Genomic DNA, 27,642 nt, shown 5'->3' with positions numbered 1-27,642 from the left:
TCCTCTTTGATTTCTTCAGTGATCTCTTGGTTATTTAGTAACGTATTGTTTAGCCTCCATGTGTTTGTGTTTTTTACGGTTTTTTCCCTGTAATTCGTTTCTAATCTCATAGCGTTGTGGTCAGAAAAGATGCTTGATATGATTTCAGTTTTCTTAAATTTACTGAGGCTTGATTTGTGACCATAGATGTGATCTATCCTGGAGAATGTTCCGTGCACACTTGAGAAGAAGGTGTAATCTGCTGGTTTTGGATGGAATGTCCTATAAATATCAATTAAATCTATCTGGTCTATTGTGTCATTTAAAACTTCTGTTTCCTTATTTATTTTCATTTTGGATGATCTGTCCATTGGTGTAAGTGAGGTGTAAAGTCCCCCACTATTATTGTGTTACTGTCAATTTCCTCTCCTATAGCTGTTAGCAGTTGCCTTATGTATGGAGGTGCTCCTATGTTGGGTGCATATATATTTATAATTGTTATATCTTCTTCTTGGATCCTTTGATCATTATGTAGTGTCCTTCCTTGTCTCTTGTAACATTCTTTATTTTAAAGTCTATTTTATCTGATATGAGTATAGCTACTCCAGCTTTCTTTTGATTTCCATTTGCATGGAATATCTTTTTCCATCCCCTCACTTTCAGTCTGTATGTGTCCCTAGGTCTAAAGTGGGTCTCTTGTAGACAGCATATATATGGGTCTTGTTTTTGTATCCATTCAGCAAGCCTGTGTCTTTTGGTTGGAGCATTTAATCTATTCACGTTTAAGGTAATTATTGATATGTATGTTCCTATGACCATTTTCTTAATTGTTTTGCGTTTGTTTTTGTAGGTCCTTTTCTTCTCTTGTGTTTCCCACTTAGAGAAGTTCCTTTCGCATTTGTTGTAGAACTGGTTTGGTGGTGCTGAATTCTCTTAGCTTTTGCTTGTCTGTAAAGCTTTTGATTTCTCCATCAAATCTAAATGAGATCCTTGCCGGGTAGAGTAATCTTGGTTGTAGGTTCTTCCCTTTCATCACTTTAAGTATATCATGCCACTCCCTTCTGGCTTGTAGAGTTTCTGCTGAGAAATCAGCTGTTAACCTTATGGGAGTTCCCTTGTATGTTATTTGTCGTTTTTCCCTTGCTGCTTTCAATAATTTGTCTTTGTCTTTAATTTTTGCCACTTTGATTACTATGTGTCTCGGCGTGTTTCTCCTTGGGTTTATCCTGTATGGGACTCTCTGCGCTTCCTGGACTTGGGTGGCTATTTCCTTTCCCATGTTAGGGAAGTTTTCGACTATAATCTCCTCAAATATTTTCTCTGGTCCTTTCTCTCTCTCTTCTCCTTCTGGGACCCCTATAATGCAAATGTTGTTGCGTTTAATATTGTCCCAGAGGTCTCTTAGGCTGTCTTCATTTCTTTTCATTCTCTTTTCTTTAGTCTGTTCCGCAGCAGTGAATTCCACCATTCTGTCTTCCAGGTCACTTATCCGTTCTTCTGCCTCAGTTATTCTGCTGTTGATTCCTTCTAGTGTAGTTTTCATTTCAGTTATTGTATTGTTCATCTCTGTTTGTTTGTTCTTTAATTCTTCTAGGTCTTTGTTAATCATTTCTTGCATCTTCTCAGTCTTTGCCTGTATTCTTATTCCGAGGTCCTGGATCATCTTCACTATCATTATTCTGAATTCTTTTTCTGGAAGGTTGCTTATCTCCACTTCATTTAGTTGTTTTTCTGGGGTTTTTTCTTGTTCCTTCATCTGGTATATAGCCCTCTGCCTTTTCATCTTGTCTATCTTTCTGTAAATATGGTTTTTGTTCCACAGGCTGCAGGATTGTAGTTTTTCTTGCTTCTGCTCTTGGGAAGTTAGAAGCTTCAATAAAGCTGCAGCAGTTTCTTAAAAGAGTTTCCAGCTCTTCTGTTCAAGCCTTCAGGGACAGCAGTCTATTGTTTTGACTATCTTCAAAAATGAGACAACTTCAACACATGAAAATAGATTTTTACTTAGACTGGAGAACTCTTATACCACAGAAGCCCACCAACTGGTGTGAAGGTTCTGAGCCCCACGTCAGGCTTCCCAACTTGGGGGTATGGCAACGGGAGGAGGAATTCCTGCTAGTGTTGGAGGGTCTCCTACAGAGGCGGGGAGTGGCTGCGGCTCACCATGGGGACAAGGACACTGGCAGCAGAAGTTCCAGGAACTACTCCTTGGCGTGAGCCCTCCCAGAGTCCGCCATTAGCCCCACCAAAGAGCGCAGCATTTGCTACATTTTAAACTTGAAGTTTATTTTGTCTGATATAGTACAGCTACCTTTGCTTTCTTTTGGTTTTCATTTGCAAAGAATATCTTTTTGCATCCCTTCACCTTCAGTCTGTGTGTGTCCTTTAAGCTAGGTGAGACTCTTTTAGTCAACATATAGTTGTTTTTGATTTTTATCCTTTCAGCCACTCTGTCTTTTGATTAGAGAATTTAATCCATTTACATTTAACGTTTAAAAAAAATTTTTATTGTAGTTGATTTACAGTATTGTTAGTTTCATGTGTATAGCATTGTGAGTCAGTATTTTTGCAGATTATACTCCATTATAGGTTATTATAAGATAACGGCTATAATTCCCTATGCTTTACAGTATATCCTTGTTGCTTATCTTCTTTTTTTTAAATTTTATTATTATTTATTTTATTTATTTATTTTTGGCTGCATCGGGTCTTTGTTGCTGTGTACGGGCTTTTTCTAGTTGCAGTCAGCGGGGGCTACTTTTCATTGTGCTGCATGGGCTTCTCATTGCAGTGGCTTCTCTTGTTGTGGAGCATGGGCTCTAGGCACTGGGCTTCAGGAGCTGTAGCTCGCGGGCTCTGGAGCACAGGCTTAGTAGTTGTGGCACACAGGCTTAGTTGCTCTGCGGCATGTGGGATCTTTCTGGACCAGGGCTTGAACCCGTGTCCCCTGCATTGGCAGGAGGATTCTTAACCACTGCACCACCAGGGAAGCCCAGCTTATCTATTTTATACATAGTAGTTTGTATCTGTTAATCCCGTACCCCTAACTTATTCCTCCTCCCTTCCCTCTCCCCTTTGGTAACCATAGTTTTTCTATATCTGTTAGTCTGTTTCTGTTTTGCATATACATTCATCTGTATTATTTTTTAGATTCCATTTATATTATATATCAGTAGTATTTGTCTTTCTCTGACTTATTTCACTAACCATAATATTCCCTAGGACCATCCACATTGCTGCAAATGGCAGTATTTTATTCTTTTTTATGGCTGAGTAATATTCCATTGTACGTACATACATACATACATACATATATATATATATATATATATAATCACATCTTTTTTTTTTTTTTAATAGATTTATTTATTTATTTATTTATCTTTGGCTGTGTTGGGTCTTCGTTTCTGTGCGAGGGCTTTCTCTAGTTGCGGCGAGCGGGGGCCACTCTTCATCGCAGTGCGCGGGCCTGTCACTATCACAGCCTCTCTTGTTGCGGAGCACAGGCTCCAGACACACAGGCTCAGTAGTCGTGGCTCACGGGCCTAGTTGCTCCGCGGCATGTGGGATCCTCCCAGACCAGGGCTCGAACCCATGCCCCCTGCATTGGCAGGCAGATTCTCAACCACAGCGCCACCAGGGAAGCCCCATCACATCTTTTTAATCTAATCATCTGTTGATGGGCACTTGAGTTGCTCCCATGTCTTGGCTCTTTTGATTTTTCTGGCCAAATGATTTATTGTTGCTGCTATGAACATTGGGGTGTATGTAACTTCTTGAATAGGCATTTTCATTTTTCTCCAGTAAAACCCAGGGAGTAGAATTGCTGGATCGTATGGTAGTTCATTTTTAGTTTTTTGAGGAACCTCCATGCTGTTTTCCATGGTGGCTGCACCAACTTACATTCTCACCAACAGTGTATGAGGGTTCCCTTTTTTCTGCATCCTCTCTGACATGTTATTTGTAGACTTTTTGATGGTAACCATTCTGACAAGTGTGAGATGGTATCTCTTTTTTTTTTTTCTTTTTTGGCTGTGTTGGGTCTTCGTTGCTGTGCGTGGGCTTTCTCGAGTTGCAGCGAGTGGGGGGCTACTCTTCGTTGCGGTGCGCAGGCTTCTCATTGTGGCTTCTCTTGTTGCGGAGCACAGGCTCTAGGTGTGCAGGCTCAGTAGTTGTGGCTTGCAGGCTCTAGAGCACAGGCTCAGTAGTTGTGGTGCACGGGCTTAGTTCCTCCGTGGCATGTGGGATCTTCCTGAGCCAGGGATCGAACCTGTGTCCCCTACACTGGCAGGCAGATACTTAACCACTGCGCCACCAGGGAAGCCCTAACTCATTGTTTTGATTTTGCATTTCTCTAATAATTAGCAATGTTGAGCATCTTTTCATGTGCCTGTTAGCCATCCGTATGTCTTCTTCAGAAAAATGTTTTTTCAGGTCTTCTGCCCATTTTTTTGATTGGGTTGTTTTTTTGCTATTGAGTTGTATGAGCTGTTTGTGTATTTTGGATATTAACCCCCTGTCGGTCACATCATTCACAAATTTTCCCTCCCATTCTGTAGGCTGTCTTTTCATTTTGTTAACGGTTTCTTTTGCTGTGCAAAAGCTTTTAATTAGGTCCCATTTGTTTTTGCTTTTTTTTGTTTTTGTTTTTGTTTTTTGGCCTTAGGAAACTGATTCACGAAAATACTGCTATGATTTATGTCAGAGTGTTCTGCGTATGTTCTCTTTTAGGAATTTTATGATTTCCATTCTTATGTTTAGGTCTTTAATCCATTTTTGAGTTTATTTTTGTATATGGTATGAGAGAATGTTCTAATCTCATTGGTTTACACGTGGCTGTCCAGTTTTCCCAGCAACACTTGTTGAACAGACTGTCTTTTCTCCATTGTAGATTCCCGCCTCCTTTGTTGTAGGTTAGTTGACTGTAGGTGTGTGGGTTAAAGTAATGTAGTTGTGGATTTACTATTGCCATTTTGTTCATTGTTTTCTGGTTGTTTTGTGATTCCTCTGTTCCTTTCTTCCTCCCTTGCTGTCTCTGTGATTTGCTATTTCTCTATAAGTGTATGCTTTCTTTTCTCTTTTACATCCCTACTATAGGCTTTTGTTTTGTGGTTACCATGAGGCTTAAATAAAATGTCTTTTATATATATATATATATATATATATATATATATATATATATTTTAAGCTGATAACTTCAAATGAATACAGCTCTGCCACCCCCCCCCACTTATTTGATGTCACAATTTGTACCTTTTTACATTGTGTATCCATTGACACGTTTGTATAGTTTTTATTTTTTTTGTCAGAGTTTTCTGAATTTAAGTATATATTTATCTTTACCAGTGGTTTTATACTTTCATATGTTTTCCTGTTACTAAAGAAAACTAAGCCTCCTTCCATGTCAGTTTGAAGAACTCCCTTTAACGTTTCATGTAAGGCTGGTCTAGTGGTGATGAACTCCTTCAGCTTTTGTCTGGAAAACTCGTTTTCAATTCTGAAGGACAACTTAGCCAGGTATTCTTGGTTGGCAGTTTTTTTCTTTTAGCACGTTGAATGTAATTGATGTGTCTCATTGTGGGTCTCTTTGGAGCCATCTTGTTTGTTACTCTCTAGGCTTTCTGGATCTGGATGTGTGTTTCCACAGATTAGGGAAGTTTTCAGCCATTAATTCTTTGAAAAAGTTTTCTGCCCCTTTCTCTCTTTTCCTTCTGGGACCTCTATAATGCATATATTGGTCCATTTGATGGTGTCCCATAAGTCCCTTAAGCTATCTTAACTTTTATAATTATTTTTCCTTTTTGCAACTCTGATGGGATGAATTCCACTAACCTGTCTTCAAGTTTGCTGATCCTTTCCTGTGATTGATCTAGTCTGATGTTGAATCCCTCTATTGAACTTTTCAGTTCAGTTACATTCAACAATTCTGTGATTTCTATTTGGTAGTTTTAAATATTTTCTATCTCTATTCAAATTCTTTGTTCATTCATTGCTCTCGACCTGGGTGAGCATCTTTACAACCATTATTTTGAACTCTCTCAGGTAAGTCACTTTGTTTTATCAAGATCTTTGGATATTTATCATGGCCTTTTGTTTGGAACATTATATCTTCATTTCTTCCTTTATTGGTGCCTATGCATTATATAAAACAGCCGCCTCTTCCAGTATTGAATGGTCTCTTGTAGGAGATGGACCTCATCGTTCAGCCCAGCCTGAGCTCTTAGTTGTCTGTCAACCGTTTGTGACTATCTGAGCTTCCTTCTTTGCTTTTAGTGGCTTTTTTAGAGGGTATGCTAAGACCTGTCTGTGTATCCAAAGGCAGGGACTGCAATTAGCACCTAGACGCAGGCGGATTAGAACCTGGACCCTGAGGCTGCTGCGGAGAAAGTACGTATTGATAGTTAAGCCCTGTCCTGGGAGAAAAGGAAATGGGCTTTTTTTTTTTTTTTTCCCTGTTCCCTTTGTGCTGAGCACAGGTGTACAATCACCAGGGCATGGTGGGAAGGGAGCTCCTGCACCCATTAAGAATTGTATTTTTGTTTGCTACAGTCCAGTGGAATTCATGAATGCAAGCTCCATTGGCTATCAGAGCCAGATGACCTATGGACTATTCCTTGGGTGTCAGACATAAAAGCCAGGGTACAGACGTGTACAAGCTCCTTGCAGGGAGATACTAGTGACTGGAGTGAGCTGGAAGGAGAAGGTGGGAGAGGTGTCCTTCAGCTTCCCCAGTCTCTGGGGGAGACTGCCGCTGCTCCTAGCACCTGCTAGATTAGGAGCCCGGCCTTAGGCAGTAGCTTTTAAAATGTGCAGATAAACTTCTTTCAGGGGAGGACTGGGAGATGGGCAATTCTGCCTGCTCCCTCTGCACCTGGCCCTGAGGGGACAGTCACAGTGAGTGCTGTGTGCCCATTAAGAATGCTTCTTTATTATCTATAGCCTTGTGGATCTCATGAACACAAGCCCTGCTGGCTTTCAGAGCTAGGTATTTTGGGAACCCATACCGCCACCGGGAGTCTTAAAAGTTGGAGGGCTAGATGTGGAATCCAAACCCTTCACTCCTCAGGGAGAAGCTAAGAATTGGGAATTCTCTCCTGATGCACAGTGCTGTGCCAGGGTTGGGTTGTATGGTGAGACTGTATATTGACCTTTCCTACCCATTTTGGTGTGGGTATTTATTTTCTCATTTGTTTACTATGTAGGAGCTGCCCAGCTAGTTTCTGGATCTCTTTTAGAGGGAACTGTTCCATGTGTAGCTGTACATCTGGCACATCCATGGAAAGAGGGGAGCTCTGGAGCCTTCTTGGTCATCTCTACCTTATCCCTCTTCTTAACATGGATGACTGAGAACTGCTTTATCTACAAGGGCAGAGAGACTCATCATCTGTCCCCTCTGAAGTTGAACCCGGTTTTAAAAATTGTGGCCATTGTTGGTTCAAATACTATTGTAATTTTAATTGTAATGTGAGAAGGCTCTTCTGCATTGCTAGAAGCTTTCCTTATGAGTCATTTCTACATTCTTGTATAGTAGGTTAGTTACATAATTCTTCAGTAAGTTTGTCACACACAGTATTTATAAAAGCTAAAACTGAGAGGAATTAGGTGGTCATAGGGTTGTGCTACATAATCTGATTTAATGTATTGATTACTGTGACTACTTGTGAGGAACATTTTGGCCCTTCTTATCATGAACACTTCTGGATTAGAATATCTGAGATGGAACCTGGAAATCTGCATTTTAACAACTTTTCCAGGTGATTATTCTGTGGACTAAAGTTTGAGTTCATATTGCTCTCTAGAATGTTTCACTAGCTATTTTGTTGACATCATTTACTAGTTTTTGTACCTACTGGTTTATTCTTTTGCCACATCTTTTATTACTAGATGAACTTAACATCTAAGTTGATATGCAGTTCAATTCCTTAGCCATGCTCCTTCCTCAGAGGAATACTGGTATCCAGTACTGGTATTCTGATTCACTGGGGTTTAACTATGTACAAACAGCAGAAGCAACTATAGTGTCACTTTTTCTTTCGTGAAAATATGGGGAGTAGGGGAGAGAGGGCATTAAGAAGCTGGTTTGTATTTTTCAAAAGTTCCACAAGTGATTTTGATATAGAAATTTTTTGTGCATTTTTTTGATAACTTTGTTATTTATCCTGCTATTCTGTTTTTACACCAAACCACAGTAGAATTGCTTTTCTTATAAATATCTTTAACAAACCAATTTTAATTTAGATTTTAGCATTAGTTATGGTTTCTTTTTCTAATAGGTATCATCTTTAAGAAATGAAAAGCGAGGCTCATCATATCTCGTCTCTGCCCCAGAAGGTGGTTCAGTGGAATTTGTTGACCAGCATTCTCAGGGCACAGGAGCATATTACGTGGAAACCTACTTAAAAAAGAAGCGAGTATACTGAGTTAAGTTCTCTCCTTATAAACTCATAAGGTTCTTTGCAGTATCTCTGCTGTTCATCGCTGCCTTAACTACATTCAAACTAGCCATATCCTTTAAATACGGGTTTATAATTTCCCAGAAGGAACTGTGTTGTGCAGCAGGCAGAATTGCCAAATTAAAAAAATAAGTAGCAATAAGAAGAGACATCAACTGAGGACATATTCCGCTAGAATTAGATGCATCTTAATCAATGTGATACTAACTTACAGTTCATTGGAGAAATGACATATGTTCCAATATTCCTTGTTTAGGACTGGGAATAATTTTGACACCACATATAAAAGTTTGAAGCAATAAATGGGAAACATTCTTGTTTCCTGGGCCTTAGAATAAATTTCTTATAAGCCAGTGTGCATTCCAGTTTATCGATACTTTCCCTAGAAGTAATCTCATTTCAGATTTTTAGAATTTTTCCTAGAATTACAAGAATGCAAGTACACAATGCAGTGATTGATTGGTAGTTATAAAGATGCTCTACATACAAACTTAATTATTACCCCCACACCAGTCATACAGTATAAAACTCAAACACAGAGTGACAGTGACATCCAAGGTATACACTACTACAGATGCTTTACTCTTAATATGTTATTTACCATTTATACCTCTTGTGAAAAACACAAGGTTTTTTTTTTTTTCTTTGAAGTAGCTTTGCTGATCTAATTTCAGGGGCTGGCAAACTACTTCCCTGCAGTCAAAAAACAGTCCTCCAGCTGTTTTTGTACTGCTTGCAAAGTAAGAATGATGTTTACATTTTTAAATGTTTGGAGGAAAAAAAATGTATGACTTGAAATTCAAATTTCAGTGCCCATACATAAGATTTTATTGGAACACAACCATGCTCATTCACTTACATATCATGTATGGCTAACTTCTGTGCTACAATGGCAGAGCTGAGTGGCTGCAAAGCCTAAAATATTTACTATCTGGCCCTTTATAAAGTTCGCAGACTCCTGATCTAATACCATTAATTCCCTAATCCTTTTACTTCACACCTACAAAAAGACCTTTAACTTTACAACAGATTTGTTGTAAGTAAGTGGCAAGGAACATAGGTTTCTGTGTCTTAATTTCATAGCATAGTGATGATTCATTTACTAGAACAGGGCACATTTTGGTCATCAGATGCCCTATTTCCACAATATAGTAAAGCAGTCAATTCTGCCCTTTCTGAAGGAGTGTTATGGAGTAACAGTATTTATAACTATTTTGAGATAATAAGCTATACCTCACTCTCTGCTTTGTCTATTATTCTTTTGCAGTGTGTTAGGCTGAAAAACTATCAGCTATTTAACCCAATTTACTTTTGAAAGAATTGTGTTTATTGCATATAACTTTTGAATCACCATTATTTCCTGAAGACCTTGGTATTAAATGCATGAGAAACCCTTTTGCTATCTAGAAATTTCTAAGTTCTTTGTTATGAGACATTAATTGATGATGTGGAGTTTAGGGGTCTCAGTGATCCTAGTCTTTTTGAAATAAGATCATTAAATATATTTAGGGGACTTATTGACTATGATAGAAGGTATCTGTGTTTTAATTATGAAGTTTAAAATTGGTACACATGTTGTATGATTTGCAAAGAATTTTACTTGGTCTAATGTATTGCCTATATTAACTTCTATTGGCAAATGACAGCTAGAAAGTTAAATTATTAGATAATTTCTAATAAGAAGTATACTACCTATAAATAACTGATCAGGATAGGCATCACTCAATTCTGACTCAGCAGATGAATAATGGGTTCTCCATGCTCTGCACTTCTTCCCATTTTCCTGTTGCATTAAGCTTCTTCAGTGCTTTGTCACACCTCTGTGACAGTACAAACAGAAGGAAGGGAAGATGGTGAATTTTAAAAATGTAAGCAGGAAGAGGTTTAAAGAACTAAAAGGTATTTTGGGTTATTAGCAAGTGTGGGTCTGCCATCTGTACTGGCCTGTGCCCCATTATTGTTGGGACACAACAGATAAGTACAAATCAAGTGGTGTTAGTAATAAGGACCATTATTACCAATGCTCTCCCCACCCCCAGCCTATACTGTTATTTTTCTATGTAAACAAATTGTTTGAAATGCTTTGAAAATGAACTCTTAATATTAAAAGGCACATGCATGTGAAGTCTCTAGTATATTTATTTGTATAAAGAGTAAACAAAGTGCATGTAGGGTGGCCACAGGTTTGACAAGACCTTGGTGATGTAGGGTTACTGGGAATGGCTGTTGCCATTGAATCAATACATAACTCTTTTTCAGGCTCAAGGTGAAAAGTAATGGTATCAAACAAATGCTAGACAGCATCAACAAAAAGTTTTTCAGACTCCTGGTCAAAAAGATCTTATGGTTCACATTGAATCAGAGCTTTGACATTTTTGATTACCCAGCTACCTCCAAGCAAACTGAAAACTGCCTAGTGGATCCTGAACTCCATAGTGCTTCTAGCTGGGTCTTTCAAGTTTTGCGCCATAGGGTGATGATGGTCAAAATAGTGATCGACTCGACTCTTGTAGATGGACGGTAAGTACTGAAACACTAAGAACAGTGCAATGTACATGGTATATATGCATTCAGCATCCAAAACCAATGCTGGCACAGCTTGCCCCGAAGTGGTAGAGTTAGTTATAAAAGAAGGATACACATTGACATTTCTGAAAAGCAGGTACAACAGCAGCCAGGTTCTTAGAATCAATTCTGATTAAAGGTACGCTGTTTGTTTAGGGAAGCACTGGCACAGGTTTAGTTCTCAAGAATCAACATCATGCAGCAAAGTATCTATTCCACAGCTGCCCCCCTGGGTATGACCAGTTTTCTCAAAAATGGGTACCGCTGGTCACCCAAGGGGACAGGAGCTAAGCCACTGCAGAAACAACTCAAAGTTTATGTCCTACTGTTGACAGGGATACACTCACTCATCTTTGTATAGCAACAACAGTATACTAACTGGTATCTAATATTTCAAGAATGTTTCATCTATCACTGTTTAGATATTGAAATTTGAGGGCATATTAGAATATCAGCCAAGCCCATCAATCTTTATCTTTGATTTATGTGCCAGAAAAACATTTCACATCAACTGGCAGGTAAGAAAAAGCAATCATCTTGAGACTTTACTTTGGTCAGCTCCTCTTGTTTGTTTTGAAAAATCCCATTCTGGTACTCAATTGTGATAGTAAACTAACCAGACGAAACAGTGGTATATTCTTTCCAAAAGGAGGAGTGCTTGAGTGCTTTCTAATATTTTGGTTGTCATTATTTGTCACTATGTTACTGGTGCCAAATTTAAAGAGGAAGTACTTATACATATTAAGCACCACACAGTGTGCTTTATACATGGATACGTACCCCAGTATCTTTTTAGACAGAATACAAACTTTTTCCAGTTAGAACATATTTTTTTTTTTTAAATGGCTTGGGTATTGGTTGGTTGGGGGTAGGAGGACTTGATACACAGTAGAATTTAAATGTTATTCATGCTTCTTATTTTAGAAGAGCTTCAAATCCCTCAATAAGGTTCTGAAAGGTTGTCCGATTGGATGGTTGGAATTCCCAGCATTTTCTCATAAGTTGATAAACCTGTAAAAAGAAAAAAATAACAACAGTAAAAATGTTTAGGAGCTTTTTTTAAAAATTATAGAAACACCAAGAACATAAATTTGAAAATGTGAATGACTTCCCTTAATAAGTAATACTAGAAAACAAGAATATTTGAATAACTTAAAATACAGAAAATGTGACACATCTATAGTTCATAAATAATAACATTTTAACATTTGAGAAGCTCATGACTTAACTGACCTTGCAAAAAATCCAGGTCATTAATTACTATAAACCAGTTTAAGGGTGAAGTTATAGCTCAGTTTAGACTCCAAATTTCCTTACCGGCTGCTTCATTCTTTGGCTTAAACATACTATTCAGTACATCTTAAATAGCCTACAGAGTTAGTCTTAAAGGCTCAGTTCAGTTAGAAATACAGAAAACTGAATGTCACAAGTGCTGTTGGTAAGCGGGATAAACTTACACACAAAAATGCAATTATATGTATCTGTCACAGGAAGGCTACACCAGCATTTGCGCCTTTAGGGTGCGCACCGAGGTGAGCCTACTTCTGAAGGGAATCCCTTGCTTTGAACAAAACTTGTGGCTGTCATCTGCCCCAAAGATGATTTTCTCAGATATCTTATCTGAAATCCAGCTTCAGAAAACTATTTTAAAAGAGTTTTCTACTCATTCCTGCTCCCCCACTCCAATCCCATGCTGGATAATTCAAGCAGTGAAAACAGTAAAAACTGAGTTTTATTACTGTGAAATGGCCCATAAATACCTCTTCTGGACAGTTAGGTGGACAAGGCAAACGTTTTCCTTCTTTTAATGTATTCACAAGTCTTGTTACTGTCATCTGGCCATGAGTTGGGCCTATCATTTTCAGGAACAACTATGTAAAATAAAACCAAACAAAATATTTTACTTTGTACATATTTATATAAACACCAGATAGATTAAGGTAAAATTTCTAGAATTGGAAATTAAAACAATAAAAAGGCTTTAAAAATGAAAGTCCAAGACAATTTTCCTTTCCATTATAACACACTGATTGGATTCCATTTAAGAATGAAACTTACAAAGCAGAAGGATGGACACATTTTAACTGGGTGCTAGATTCAAACCAAGGACAAGTAAGACTTACCGCCATGGGACTGGAATCTGAATCACAGTAAGTAAGCAGCTCATGCAGAGTTACTCCAAAAGACCAGACATCAGAGGCGATATAAAACTTACACTGAATTAAACATTCTGGAGCATACCTGAAAGGAAGCAGAACTTGAAACTTCATTTCCTGGGAAGGATATTCCAAAAAGCATTAGAGTAACTCAGAAAAATCAGCTCTCTGGTTTTACTTAGAATTTAATATTCTAAGACATTTAAGTGTGTATTATGCATCAGTCACACATGTGCTGCTGTGGTGCACATCTGATATGTGGACAGTACCCCTGTGGGCTCTCATTACACATTTGCTCCCAGACATCAGTCAGACAAGTCTGTGCTCCTCATGTCACAGAGCATAGGCTCTCCATGGGGAGGGGATGGGGGGAGGAGGTGGTGACGACAGGCCCGGGCTTCATGTGCCTGCAAGCTCAGATTGAGTCAGCAGTGAGTTACTGCCCAGTCCTCTTCCAATGTCAGCTGTTCTGGTGAATGATACCCAACTGCCTGAGCCAGAAACTGAGGCATCCCCATACGCAGTCTCAGAAATACTTCTCAAACCTACTCACTTCTCCTAAACCCCACCATCGCTGTCCAAATCACTGTCCTATTCACACCATCACCGGCTCTGGCCAAATTAGACCCCCTGGCTCCAGTCTTGCTCCTCTCCTTCCCACAGTGATCTTTTTAAACAGAAGTCCCTGTCCTTAATCCCCCCAACAGCAACCCAAAGCTCTTAGGATGGAGTCCCAGCTCCATAACTCAGCGTCCAGGGCATTGCCTTAGCAACCGCCAAGACCTCCCTTCGTGATCCAGCCACACGGAGCTGATTCCAGTTCCTAGGATAGCCACTGTTCTGTCTCACTCTTGCCATCATACATGCCGTCTTCTAACCATCTTAACAAACCCCCAGGAATCTTTTAAGGCCTTATTTTAACAGAACTTCCAGAAAACCAAGCCTGAACCCTTTTATGGTTATGGTACCACGAAATTGGCTGCCTCACCCATTAAATTCTAAACTTGGTTGGCTTGTTCACCCTTGTATCTCTAGTACCTGGCACAAACCAGGGCCTTGATACATATTTCTTTAATGAATAAATGGAGGTTTGGCCTTCGTGGGTGGGAGAGACCCATGTCGTGTCCATACAGGATGTACCTCATGGTGCCAGTCAGTTCTACAGGACAGCGCAGAGTGGAGACTTTAGCAGCTTCCCCCTTGGATAGTGTTCCAGGCTGAGAGGGGTCAAAGTCAGGGTGTGGCCCACCAACCAGAATACTCTGGTGATTCATGAGAAGATGGCCAAGCTTCTTATGGATTTTTGCTCTGTTATGTCCAGGCTCTACCTGAATCTGCCAATGCCTACTCGTCACCTCCTTCCTGTCACCTTCCTGCCCCCTCCTCCTACCTGCCCTCCAGGCTTCCTCTGCATGGATGTGATTACTCCAGCTGCTAACAGTTTTAAGAACTGTGTCAGAGGAATGCCTTCTCCAGGCAAGATGGAGATGCTGAGCGTTGTGAGATTTCTTCCTTGGAAGATGATGTCCTATGAAGCTCAGGCATTTCTGCGGGTTGCTTTCAGTAAAACAGCTTAAAAGATGTTTCTTGAAGGCAAAAATCAGTCAATTCCAAATGATCTAAGTCTTTTTCTAATCTGGACTAATAAGAGACATAAACATAGCTAGAAAGGACCTATCAGAACAGTGGAAACCCTATGAAGCACTGATGAAATCTGTTTGATTCAGTTACCAAAACACAGGGCTGTCCCGATCGTCCTTGACTGTGTAGTACTCCTTATCAGTTTCAATGGCTTTGGTTAGACCAAAGTCCCCAATTTTCACTTGGTGTTCACTCTCAACAAGGACATTTCTTGCTGCTAAGTCACGGTGAACGTATTGCCGAGAACCCAAATAGTCCATCCCCTGAGGGAGAGAAGAAAAGGCAGAGCACATTGCTGAAGGTCAGTTCAGACTGGAGTCTGTATCTACCACCACTTCATAACAAAAAAATATATATAAATATCATTTCATTCACATATCACTTTTTTTTGTTTTTACTTCTTTGCAAAAACAGACCAACCTGATTCCAAGAAATACACATTAAAGAAACCACATTAACAAATCAGTTCACTTTCTTAGCAGAGGCTAATTTTCAATCCAAATCATGCAGAACAAAATAAACTCAGTACAATTACTCGAAAGTTTTCCACTTGCAGCCTCATTACAAACCAATTACCCAGGACAGAGTGCCTGATTTTTAAATTTTTACCAGGCTCTTTTTTTTTTTTTCTTTTTACCTTACAAATCTGAACAGCATATTTTAACTGCTGTTTGAGGTTAATTTTGTTCTTATTCTTTGGAAGATACTCCTTAAGACTTCCCGAAGGCAGAAATTCCATGATGAGCTTAATACCATTTCCTCCTGGTTTAGAAAAAAGAAACGAAAAAACAAACAAACCATCAGTACAAGGTTGCCAAAGGAAGGAACTGTGGGAGAGTAAAGGGCACAGGATCTGGAGACAGAGGACCTGAATCGCAGGCACGCTGCTTAAGCTCGTAGGTGTCAGAGTCTTGGGATCCTCGGCAGCGAACAGGGTGCCTACCCTAGGGTCATCAGCGCTCACTGAGACAACACAGTGTTCTGCGAACCACTAGGCAAATGATGATTTTTAAAAATTATGAGCCACATCATCTCACTACCAATTTTAAAATATAATACATGAGTACTGTACTGGCTTGTAAAAAAGATACACTTATTAGTAAACACCACTTGCCACCTTGACTTAGAAAACTAGAAAATGAAGTACCCTGCTTAGTGTTGGATCAAAAGAACAGGGAAAGGGGAGGAGTGGGCATCAGTTTCATCTGGTCTCTGTACCCTCGTGTGCAAATATCAGGACAGGGGAAGTCCAATCCCCAGTGTGGGTGTAGCAAGAGCCAAGAGAGACAGTGCTGGAATCACCCCCCGCCTGGGGGGAGGCTGGGCAGCTTTCCCGGCAGCTCTGCAGCTGCTGAGGGTTCCGACAGTGCACACTGCTTCAAAGCCCTCGAGCTCCGGGGGCCGTGAGTTGGCACTCAGGCAGCCCAGATTGAGGCCCAGGGCACTGCCTGCTCAGCACTGGCCTTCATGACCCCAGAAAGTCACTCAGTCTTTAAACCAACCCCACTTTGCACAACATACCGTCTTCTGTGCAGATGCCTTTATACTTCACAATGTTCTCATGATAAAGGTTTCTTAAGATTTCAATTTCCTTCTTCAGATCAGCTATGTGGTTCCCTCCGCTCTCAGGCTTCAGGGATTTGACGGCCACCTGCTCCCCTGTGTTGTCCCCCTCAGGGTCATACCTGCAGAGTTCGACCTTCCCAAAGTGGCCCTGGAGGGAAAGATGCACATGCTTGATCAGAGAAGCCCCGGCCTGGGCCAGCAGGACACACTTAAGAGATTAGCCTTGCTCCTTGTGCTGTTCCCCGAAGGCGGGGGTGCACGCACAGTCTGACCTTGCAGGTAGCAAGCTCCTACCTGGGCTCTTCTTCCCCACTTGGCTTACATGCCATCCCTTCTTCTATTACTGAGCTAAGACAAGAAAAGGATCAAGTGACTGGTGAACCAACACATCAATCCCAATTTCCACGAAAGTGTAACCCAAAAGGAAATGGAGGTTATTTCTGGACATGCAGGACAACCCTGGCATTCTTTGACAGCCCTGGGTCCATGCTACAGGAGGTACCACAATGTGGCTACAAAGAGCAAGGCATGAGGAGTCTTTAGAAGACGTGGATTAGATCCCAGCTAAGCCACCTGCTAGTGATTCGAGCCTGGTCACCCAGTCTTCCGAGCTGGCTCCAGAGGTGCTCAACGTATACAGGGGTAATAAACCCTTGGGGCTGCTGTGAGGAAGCAGGAACACTGTGCCTGCAGAATGCCCAGCACTCGGCCTTGGCACATGGTGGGTACTCAAGGTGGCACAGCCTTTATTAACTACAGAAAATCTGTATAAAGATGCAAATTCCAGTAGCTTCTCTAGTCACATTTACTGTCAGGAAACTGCCATTCAAGGTCCAGAGGAAAAGCTAAAATTCTATTTTGGTGTTCTGTGAAATAAATCCATCCCTCATTTAAGCAGCCTCACAGGATAAGTATTCCCAGGAAAGTGAGAGGTAGGGACATTTCTATTTCCACTATATCTATATCCATCCCCCATGGATGGATCCCCCCCTCTTCATTCTCTTTGTCCCTTAGAGACCAAGTCTCCCAAGGGAGCTGATCAATGTCCTGTGCGCGTGGACAGGCTGCCACCGTGTGTCAAATGGAAAAACACACAATCCTAAAGAAAACACAGTAAGATGCTTTCTCTTATAAACTTTGACCCAAAATGAGAGAGAATGGAGAGCAGCTTTAGATATCCATAGAGGTGAAGTGGTCAGCAGGGACTCGAGTATAACTTGCCTCTCCCAAGTCACGGATCCTCTTTAAGAACCGCTTTTCAAAATGTGTGGGATCCACTTCAGTTGCTGGCTTTTTTTCTGATACGATGTCTGGATCTAACAGAAGAGAAAAGAAAACATGTTAAAAAGGAGTGATTGCCCCTCACAGGCTCCTTGTTATCCTTCCCTCCCCCAGGCATTGGCTGGTCCTGGTTAAACAGCTCAAGGCAGAGTCTTACTCTGCTCCTCCAGCTTATTGATGTCTCTCATGATGGCTCGGAAGAAGGGTCTCTGGTTGGGGTCGTAGTTCATGCAGCGGGTCATAAGGTCAGCTAGCTCCTTACAAGACGGGGTCACTGGCCTGCACCGGCTTTCATAGAACCTCTCTTTCTGCAAAGAAGAGGACCACATGAAAGAAACCAAAGGAACCGCCCACAAACCTTTTAGCCCCAGGTCAGAAGGAGTTACCTAACAATCCCTAATTTAATTCCCAACAGCTTTGCTTAAAAGGAGACGTCATAAACGTGGGTGCTAATGCTGCCTTTCTCTAGCTGTGGGAAATCTTAGTCCTGGATACTAAAATAATCCGAATTCAAGGAAAACAGGCAGTATATCCCACCCAGTCCCAAATAAGCTGTATTCCAGCAAATTCATGCAACCTTCTGGAATATGATTTGGCAACATGTGTAGCAAGCTTCAGATTCTTCAAACTCTCATTAATTGCAATTATTGAACAACTCAGAAATAAGTCAGATAGAAACAAAGATTTATGTTTAAAGATATTCCCTGCAGAATTAGATAGAGCATTACAAATTTGAAAACAACCTCAATGCCAAATATAAAATTAGTTAAATAAATCAGAGTTTAATGAAACAATGATCTCTTACATCAAATTAGTAAAAACTGTAAGACTTATTTAATCGTATAGCAAAATACTCACAACATTAAATGAAAAAATATACAACATTAAATGAAAAAATAACTGTATCTAGCATGGTCCCAAGTTTGTTTAAAAAAGAGAGATATAAACAGACTGGAAGACAATATGCCAAAGTGTTAAATATTAGTTAGGGGTGACCAGAATATAGTGATTAATAATTTCTTTTTTAAAAATAGTTTTCTCTGTTTTCTAAATTCTCATCAACGGGGTTAATACTTTAAAATTCTGAAATGAATAATTGATGCCCTTTTAAAAAAATTAAGTGAATTTGCTACACTTTAGGCTCTGGTCTGTAGCTGACTCTCAAGGGTACTAGTTTCTCTTCTGGTCCCTGTGGGTCCTAGGGTGGGGTGGAGGCAGGCCCCAGAGGAGAGGAGGAAGATGGGTTGGAATTAAGGAGCTGAGAGCTCCCTCTGCCTTGGAGTGTCTCTCACTGTTCCAGGCTCCAGCAGAGCCAGGGGGAAAGGTCGCCCAACCCACCCAAGGGTACCTGGGAGAAGAGACAGACCCTCCTTTATCAAAGGCACAGACCTTTCCTTACACCATCTCTGTATTCTGCTCAGTCCTGGGTACACAGAAGGTGCTCAATAAATACTGACTGACAGCAAAGGGTATGCTGTTTTGTTTCCAAGGAAGTTAAAAATAAAATGACTCCCAGAAGCCCCAGCTGAAGATCCTAAATACAGATCTATGGATGTGACGGTTTCTCTGTTGGTTTTAGCTTAACTCCTCTTTCCCAAGTCCTGCGCCATGTTTACCTGGCAAAAGGCTAACAGGCTACAGGCTCTCTCACCTCTTGGGTATCTCCTCCACGTGCCCCCTCCACTCCGGATCCTCACCGCCACTTCCTGGTTCGGGCCGTGGCCACTGAGAGCCTCAGAGCAAGACGCCTCTCCTCACTCAGCCTGTCCATCCAACCACCATCCAGATGAGCTGCGCCCAGTCTGGCCTCCAAGCACCTGGCTCCCCACCCAAACCCTTCAGTGTCCCACATCACCCCAGTAAAACTCTGAAGCCTGGCATTCAGGGTCTCTACACAATCCGACCTCAAAGGACCCTTCCCACCTTTTTACCTGTCATTCCTCTCCACACTCCAGGCAAATGAAACCACTCACTGCTCCCAGCAGACAACTGAAATGCCACCCTCCCTTGGACTTTGATCATTCCCTCCCAGCTAAAAGTGATGCCTGCCTCTCTAAACACACAAGACACATCCCAATAATCAAATCAGTGAGTTGGGATCAGTGGTCCTTCACTGTAACTTTCACTACTTTATCCCTTTGGAGTTAGAGCCTCCACTAGCTTTCTGCAAGTGAACATAAGAAAGGGTCAGCCTCGAAATTTTGCATTCTAACTAAGGAACCCGGGCCTTGGGCCGCCTGCATCTGTTACCTGACCTGTAAAACAAGGGTAATGACGCTGCCCTACCCAACATGCAGGGCTCTTAAGGTGATGATTTCAGATATTATGTGTGGAATCCTTATCACTGTTTTAGCCCAACTCTCCTACTACACCCTAAGGTCCTCAAGGGTAGGAAAGGCCTGTGTCTGTTTCATTGTGAACCCCCAGCTTTAACTTAGGACAACGCCTGGTACACAGAAGGAACTCAATAAATATCTGGGTGTTAATTTTGCAATGCTATAGTGATCTATTGAGCACACATTGTGTACCTGGGACTCTACACGCATTATTTACTTAATCTTCACAACAACCGTGCAAAGGAGGTATTATTTATTCCCATTTTACAGATGATGAAACCAAGGCCCAAGGAAATTAAGTAACATTTGCGAGGTCACACAGGCAGTAAGCTTGTGGAGGAGAGTCAAACCCGTGCCCGTCTCCTCCCACAATATGAGGCTTCCTGATAACTCCTGAGACACCCATGAGTGTCCAAGGGTTCCTCACTCAGCTCACACCCTGGAAAGCAACTCACCTCAATCAGTGTCTTGTCTTTCAAGGGGATCTCGCCATTGTAGCAGATTTCCCAGAGTGTGGTTCCAAAGCTCCACTTGTCAGCGGCCACACTCAGGTTCTTGGAGTCTTCAACACACTCAGGAGCGATCCATGGGATTCGTTCTATGCACTCTGGAAAAGACAAGAAACATTTACAGATCAGTTTCTGCAATCACCTGGGGAGTCTATCACTGCCATTGCAGCCAGAACTGGGAGTTAACAAAGAAACTCTTTCAGGTAGTGTTTTCCAAACATGGGCCATGGTTGCCCTGGTCCTGCAGGGAGTCTGTTAAAGGGGCAGTTGTCCAGGTCCCTCAGCCCTGGCCCTTCCAATGCATCTGTCTGAGTCAGGGCCTGCAGCTGTGTCTGTTTAACACAAACTCCCCAAGAAGGTCGTGTGAGTCAGTCTTTGAAGCTCTGGCCTCAGAAACAGCAAAGCACCCCAGGGTGGAAGCCAACACCCTGGGGAGGGAGAACAGGGGGGCACATGACAAAGGCTTAAGAAAGAGAAGGCTGGGGAGAAGAGGCCGACAGATGCAGAGCGGGCATGGGCTTACCCCCATGCTCTGCATATCACCCTGCAAGGGCCCAGGGGTGCACTGGTATCCCACGTATGACCTACAGGTAGAGTATGACCTGTGCGGCACTGCTTACAGTGTCTCAGCTCCCAGGTCTGCCCTCTCCTTTGGAGTCCTCAACTCATGATGACCTCATTCAAAGAGAAGCTGCAAGACCACAGCAATTGCTAAGGTGCCTCCCCAAACTGCTCACTAACTACAGTGGATTTCTTGTTTTGTTTTGTTTTTAATTTTTATTGGAGTATAGTTGCTTACAGTGGATTTCAACACAAACACAGGTAGGACCCAGGTCCCACTCCTCCTGACACATCTCTAAATACCCCAGACCCTCGACCTCCCCTTGAACAAGGTGCTGCCCCGGCACCTTAAACACAGCTCCTTCATCACAAGACCAGACCTGCCCCAGCTGAGTTGTGTTTCTCCTACTGCAGAGTCAGCTCCTTGAGGGCAGGGACCGACCCTCCCACGCCTGACATCTCCCCTGCCCCCAGGGCTGGGCAGGAGCACAGACGCCTTTTGCAGAAGTGTGCTTTCTAAAATGAGGCAGAACCCCAGTCCAGCCCCCTTCCCTGCTGGCCTGGCCCTGCCTCAGGGTTGGGGGAAGGGGATGGGTGGGGCAGGAAACGGGAGGGAGGGAGGACACACCTTGCCTGGACAGCACAGTGACGGGGATGCCGGGGTCACTGAGCTTGATGAAGGGGCCGCACTCGCTGTCAGTGCCCTCACGCGCCAGGAGGAGGTTTTTAGTGCACACGTTCCCGTGGACCAGATCTTTATCCTCCTGCAGAGTGAAAAGGCAGGGCTCAGCAAAGTTGCCCATGGAGCTGCCCTCCTTCCCACGGTCTCCCCTGTTTCCCACAGGTCACAATCCACATTCCCCAGCCCCAGCCAGACCCGGGCAGCTTAGCTCTCCCGATGATGATCTGTGTGACTCAGGCACATCATATTACGTCCCTTTGCTCCAGTTCCCTCATCAGTGAACCAGGGATAACAATGGAGCATGCCTCATAGGGCTTTTGTGAGAATTAAAGTGATTATCAGAGCCTGAAAAACCCCTGAACAGCTGAACCATGGTAAGCACTCAATAAATGTGAGCTACTATTGATGCTAATAGTTTCATTCACTCATTCAACAAGTACTGTAATATTTCTACTCTTATCATACACTGCAGTATGGAAGTCAGTCCTCTGAAGTGATAAAAATTTCCCTCTAAGCACGATTCATACGTAAGCACACAGAACAGCCCACGATGATGGCTTTCACTAAGCACCAGGCACACCTGTGTGTAGGTGCAGAGCCCAGGCTCTCCAGCCTGCTTGGCTGGTACCTCCTTCCTGCCTCCCCACATTCTGGTTCCTGATGGGGACCACCACAGACATCAGAACATACTTACCAAGTAACTGAGAGCGCTGGCCAGCTGTTTGGCAACTTTGAACTTCCAGGGTGTGGTGAGGACATCACTTTTCCGGTGCATGAAGAGATCCAGGGGCCCCCCCTCCACAAACTCTTCCACCATGATATCTACAAACACAAAAACAGCCACACCTGCAACCTTCTGTCCATCTGGGACAGCACCCTCCCTCATCCCCTTGCGAGAGCTCACTTTAACGGCTGGTACTCTGCCTGGGGGTGCCAATGGTAGAGTGCTTCAGAGTCGGACAGGCCTGGGTTCAAGCCCTGCCTGGAGCTCCTTCTACTCTGACTCTCTGGGCAAAGAACTCAGCTCACTCACTCCCCACCTCCCGAGTCTAGCACAACGTGGGGCCCAGAGCTGGCAAGAAGTAAACACTCAAGAAATTCGTGAAAAACAGATGGGATCTAGTTCCATGTCCACTATTAACTCAAGCAAGCGACCTGCTCAGTACTTTTGAGTTCCTTGATTGCAAAAAGGAAAGCAAGAAGCCTGGGCAACATGAGGAGGGTATCAGCTCCCACTCATCTTCACAGCAACCACGCTCCCTGGCCAGGGCCGACTTCCCCTTCCAAAGAGAATACACTTACTTTCCACGTCTCGTACACAAACGCCGTAGAGGTACACGATGTGTTTATGGGAGACCTGTCTCATCATGCTGGCTGCCTCAAAGAAGGCCTGTGGGAGAAAAGGACAAAGAAATGTCAAGGGCCGGCCTCCACTGGTCTGATCCTAAAGGGGCTCAGCTGAGGGGAAAGTCAGTGGATCCCAGGAAAGGTCACCACTGTCCTCATCCCAAGCCCTGAAACTACTCCCCTGGCCTCAACTACCCAGAGGCACTGCCAAGCCTCAACTGTGAGGGCCATCTAGCTGGGACATAGGACTCATTTAGAAAACCTAATAGGATGCAGAGCAAGGCTGGCGGGAGAGGCTGGCTGACAACGTCCCCGTTCGATACGCATGTCCACCACTTCCTCTTCCTTCAAACTTTGGGAAATAACAACGTTTGACACTATATTAGAATAAAAGGAAAACCAAGGCAGCAGATGTCTGTCGAGACTTGGCTTTATCACTCCCTAACAGTCTGTGGGATCCGGGGTAAGTCGTTTTACTGCTCTGGGCTTTACTTTCCCAGACGCTGAAGTGACAGCCTGGACTGCATCAGGCACTTTGAGACCATTCAGCTGGAGTCTGGGGCTCCACAGCATCGCCACAGGGACCTCTAGGAAGGAAACGGGAGAGAGTGGGACGGACAGGGAGGGACAGGCCCAAAATCAGGGCAAAGGCTCTTCTTAGCCCACTGTGCTCTACTGGCTCCAGAAATGAGGGAGGGGAGAGGGCGGGGTTATGAGGAAGACACTTGCCAGAGAAATGTCCCTGTGGCTGGGGTCTAAGACTTTGAGGATCACTTTTATTCTCTTCTCTTCGGAAGTTCCTTCGTCATCCTTGTAATCCGTGAGGGTCCCAGAGTAGATGTGTGTCCGCGTGCCTCTCCCAAGGTGCTCGCCCTGAAGGAGGAGGCAGGAGGTTAGGGTGACCACCCCCTGGGGCTTCAGTGGTGCCAGAGTCTGGGACGGAGTCCTCAGTGGGAACGCACATCAGCAGGGATGGGGCAACGGCAAAGGGGCCCCAGGAGCTCAAGCCTCTCCAGTGCCTGGTCCTGTCAGGCCTCCAGAGGAAACAAAAAGCTACTTGGCCAAACACAGCTGTGGCACTCCCTGGGCCCCAGGAAACAATCCTCATATTCTCTGAACAGCAACCCGCTATCTACCTCCAAGAACAGCCTGGGGCCGAAACATAACCCTGACCTTTCACAAAACTTCCAACAGTGCCATCAAAAGCCACCAACATCAGCCCCCACTAGGCCTCCAGAACAGTCTCAGAGAGGACCTCCCTCCCCCCTCCCCCAGGAGGCTCCTCCACTCACAGGCCGGGATACAAAGAGAACAGGCTTGTGAGCCCTACTGCTTGCTGGCCTTTTAACTTAGAGACCTCCTTTCATCACGCTCAGTCGGCACCCACTTTCTGTAAACGGGTTAACAATGTACCTGCCTCATAGGGTTGGTGTAAGAATCAAATGAGGAACTAGGTAGAACAGCTCCTGGAGCACAGTGGGTAGAAGCCAATCCACTGGGCCAGTGCGTTTTGTCTGATCGCCCTCTCACACCTAAACTATTCATTTTCTATCCATCTACCTGATGCATGGGGGCACATATGCATGCTTTCAAATCAGTGATACAATTTATACATGCATATGCCCTAGCAATCCCCAGAGGAAGGTGATGTGAAGACAGAGGCAGAGGCTGGAGGGACAGGCCTCAGTTTCCCCACATATGAAAAGGGATAATAAAACCAAATGAGCAGCATAAGAACTAAAAGAGATCATCTGCTCAAGGCCCCGAACATATAATGATCTGTCTCTAAGGCCCTTCCAGCTTAAGCTTTAATAATTATGGCTTAAATACTCTTAATATTTGAAAATCAAAATGTGATTCACGAAACTCAGGCACTGTCAAGCTATTGACATTAACCCCACAAAACTTATTATTTGGAGTTCTATTATTCTATTATCCTAGGACTGCCTATAAATGCAGAAAATGCACTGGCTGACTCCCTCAGCTGACTTGTCTCCCTCAAGAATGTACACAATCGTTAACTGGGTATATTAATTTGCACAAACACCACCATTTGTCATCTGTCATAGCAGAATGGTGATACATCCGCCCTGTCTACTATATCCTGGCAAGGTCCTGTGACTATTCATTAAAGCTGCATGTGTCATGAAGCGATACATCAAGATTATGGGAAGTTGCGTTCCCAGAACATCCCACAAAAGCCATATGCTTTCAGAACAATTACTCTTCCTCAGAAAGGGTGCTTATTCCAGGGCCAAGTCATGGATGGCACTGTGCTGTCAGGATTCCACAGCAACCCAGAGGCCCCTGCGTGTACCACCTCAGCCTCCCTCCATGCTGCTCCTTCTGCCTTTGTCTAGCGCTTGTTCATCCTCTGCTTTGATGCCACTTCCCCCAGGAAGCCACCGCTGTCCCCCTAAGACTAGGTAGGATGACCATCTGACAGTCCCACATCCTGCCATACTTCCCTACTTAGGGCTTGTCTCCCGGTGGTATAATTATCTGCTTAAGATAGACGAGAGTCTGCCTCGCCCACCGGACTGTGTGCCTGCCGAGGGTGGCAGTCATGCCTGGCATGGGCAACTGCTCAATCACTGTTGGCTAAATGAACGCTGGAGGTGCAGAGCGTGGTAATCTGCCCAGAGGCTCAAGGGCAAGGACAGAAGGAAGACCCCAAGTACATGTCAAGTTCCAGGCAGAAAAGAGGCTGGGGTACTGCGGATCTGCGATTTTAATCTCTGGACACAGCTCTCAAAACCACCCGAGGGACAGAACAGTAAGATCTGGCCCTCAGGCCCTCAGTGAAGCATTTACGTAAGTGAAGCGAGGCACTTGCAGCTGTGGACTTCCACTCCCTCAAAACCTCCCCAACAATTTCAGGGACCGGCTTCAAAAAGTAAATGAACAAGGCAACCCCACGCTTGCCACCCTCCGCCAGGCTCCTCAATGACAGTGAGCCCACGATTTCCCCTCCAACACCTCCAAGGTGGCACAGCCCCTGCCGGGCAGTAAGCGGCCTATGTGGCTTCCTTCCCTCCCAGGCTGCTGGCACACCGCCTCCTTAGCCTCCCCGCCCCGCGTGTGGCTCAGTGTAAGGGGCTGGGGAGGTGGTTGCAGAACGGAAAGTGGGGGTTCCCTGGGCCTCACACCCTAGCAAGGCCCAAGGGCAGCTACGAGGGAAACTGGGCCTGCCTAAGGCTGCAGAATCTGGGCAAAGGCCGGGACACTGGTCTGAGGGATCTGATTCTCAAGACAGTTCTCCTCCAGGGTGCATCTCCTGCTCCCTCACTGTGCTCTGTGTGCCCCCAGCTTTGCTCCTTCTGGAAACGTCATCAGAAAGCCCAGGACTGAAATTCAGAAGTGCTTTTTCACACAGCATGTTTTGGGACAATGAGGGTCATCAGCCCATACTCCCCCGTGGAGACCTGTCAGCATTCCCACCAAGTTCTCCATCTACTTCTACCTGCAGAAGACCAGGCATGGAAGGTCCCTATTACCCTAGATAACCCTACAAAACTTGACTAACCCAGCTCTTTCAAGGAGAAAGCCTCTAGGGCGCATCAGCAAGGCCGGGATGGACAGCAGGGAACTGGCTGACCAGCTGTACCTATGAAGGGGAAGTCTTGTTCTTTTTCCACCAGGGTCTCCCCAAACCCGACTTCATCCTCCCCACATTCCCCAGGCTTTTCTGCTGTGGGAAGGCAGGACCAGGGCTGGGTCTGCAGCAGTGACTCACCTGCATAATATCTTTCTTGAGGATCCGATCAAAACTCAGCTGGCTCATGGGGTAGACAGGCTGCCACTCCTGGGCTTTCTTGGTGGCCACCAGCAGATTGGAGATTTCTATGGACGAGAGAGGAGAAGTCTGAGCAGAGCAGCGAAGGTCTAAGGTCCCAGTCGGCCAACATCTGCTGGGCCATGGGCTTGCTGAATACATACTTGTGCATTTGTTGGTTCAGTCATTCAACAAATATTTACTAAGTACTTGATTCCCACCCTCCAGGAGCTCACAGGCTAATAACAGAGCCAATACGAAACAAATAATCAACCAATCAAAATCTGTGCAGCTACTCTTAAAGGGCAGGTACAGGCACTCCAGGGTTGACACAGCAGGATCTGTCCCAGTAAAAGAGGTCAGGGGAGGAAATGAAATGTTAAAAGCTGAGAACGGAAACTCCAAGAATGTAGGCCCTGTGGTCCATCTGATTTCCTGCTCTACCTCCACAGCCTGGTACACGGTAGGCACTCAATAAATACTTGTTAAATGTGTAAATGAGTAATCAGGGTGTGGGCTGAAGGATGAGAGCTAAGGATGGAGGAAGCACTTTGGGAGTGACGGGAACCAAAACCGGGGGGTGAAAAACACAGGTTTTGTGAGGAACAGGGCGGGTGACCCCAAAAGAAGGTCACGCCTGAGCCTCTCTGGGCTCCCAGCAGCACCTGACAACAAGGAGACACTTACTAAATCCTGGCTGAATGTACAGATTTTGAGCAGACCATCCCCCAGATTCTACTGATTCAAACAGCAAACCAAACCCATTACAAAATCTGCCGAGCAGAGTCAGCACA

General features: G+C 43.8%; 2 protein-coding genes across 8 annotated transcripts in view; one reads left to right on the top strand and one right to left on the bottom strand.

Annotated features, from left to right (window-relative positions):
- RAVER2 (ribonucleoprotein, PTB binding 2) overlaps positions 1-10,554 on the top strand; it is a 144,083-nt gene extending 133,529 nt beyond the window's left edge. For 5 of the 6 annotated variants that reach the window (XM_082453512.1, XM_082453508.1, XM_082453510.1 and 2 more), the window contains one exon: positions 8,250-10,554. In XM_082453512.1, coding sequence (XP_082309638.1) covers positions 8,250-8,396 — 147 coding nt within the window. In that variant the 3' untranslated portion in view covers positions 8,397-10,554. Of the gene's footprint in view, positions 1-6,294; positions 6,364-8,249 lie in introns of all 6 variants that reach the window. The other variant, XM_082453511.1, reaches the window with a different exon arrangement.
- Positions 10,551-27,642, bottom strand: part of JAK1 (Janus kinase 1) — a 143,425-nt gene continuing 126,333 nt past the window's right edge. For both annotated transcript variants that reach the window (XM_082453359.1, XM_082453360.1), the window contains 14 exons: positions 26,810-26,916; positions 23,803-23,946; positions 23,029-23,116; positions 22,421-22,548; positions 21,673-21,808; positions 20,430-20,581; positions 17,796-17,946; positions 17,579-17,673; positions 16,313-16,505; positions 15,429-15,553; positions 14,882-15,054; positions 13,118-13,235; positions 12,755-12,865; positions 10,551-12,005 (listed from right to left, as the gene is read on the bottom strand). In XM_082453359.1, coding sequence (XP_082309485.1) covers positions 11,910-12,005; positions 12,755-12,865; positions 13,118-13,235; positions 14,882-15,054; positions 15,429-15,553; positions 16,313-16,505; positions 17,579-17,673; positions 17,796-17,946; positions 20,430-20,581; positions 21,673-21,808; positions 22,421-22,548; positions 23,029-23,116; positions 23,803-23,946; positions 26,810-26,916 — 1,817 coding nt within the window. In that variant the 3' untranslated portion in view covers positions 10,551-11,909. The remainder of the gene's footprint in view (positions 12,006-12,754; positions 12,866-13,117; positions 13,236-14,881; positions 15,055-15,428; positions 15,554-16,312; positions 16,506-17,578; positions 17,674-17,795; positions 17,947-20,429; positions 20,582-21,672; positions 21,809-22,420; positions 22,549-23,028; positions 23,117-23,802; positions 23,947-26,809; positions 26,917-27,642) is intronic.

This window comes from Balaenoptera physalus, assembly GCF_965194825.1.
Source record: "Balaenoptera physalus genome assembly, chromosome: 1".
Lineage (NCBI taxonomy): Eukaryota > Metazoa > Chordata > Mammalia > Artiodactyla > Balaenopteridae > Balaenoptera > Balaenoptera physalus.
This window is presented reverse-complemented; position numbering and strand designations above follow the sequence as displayed.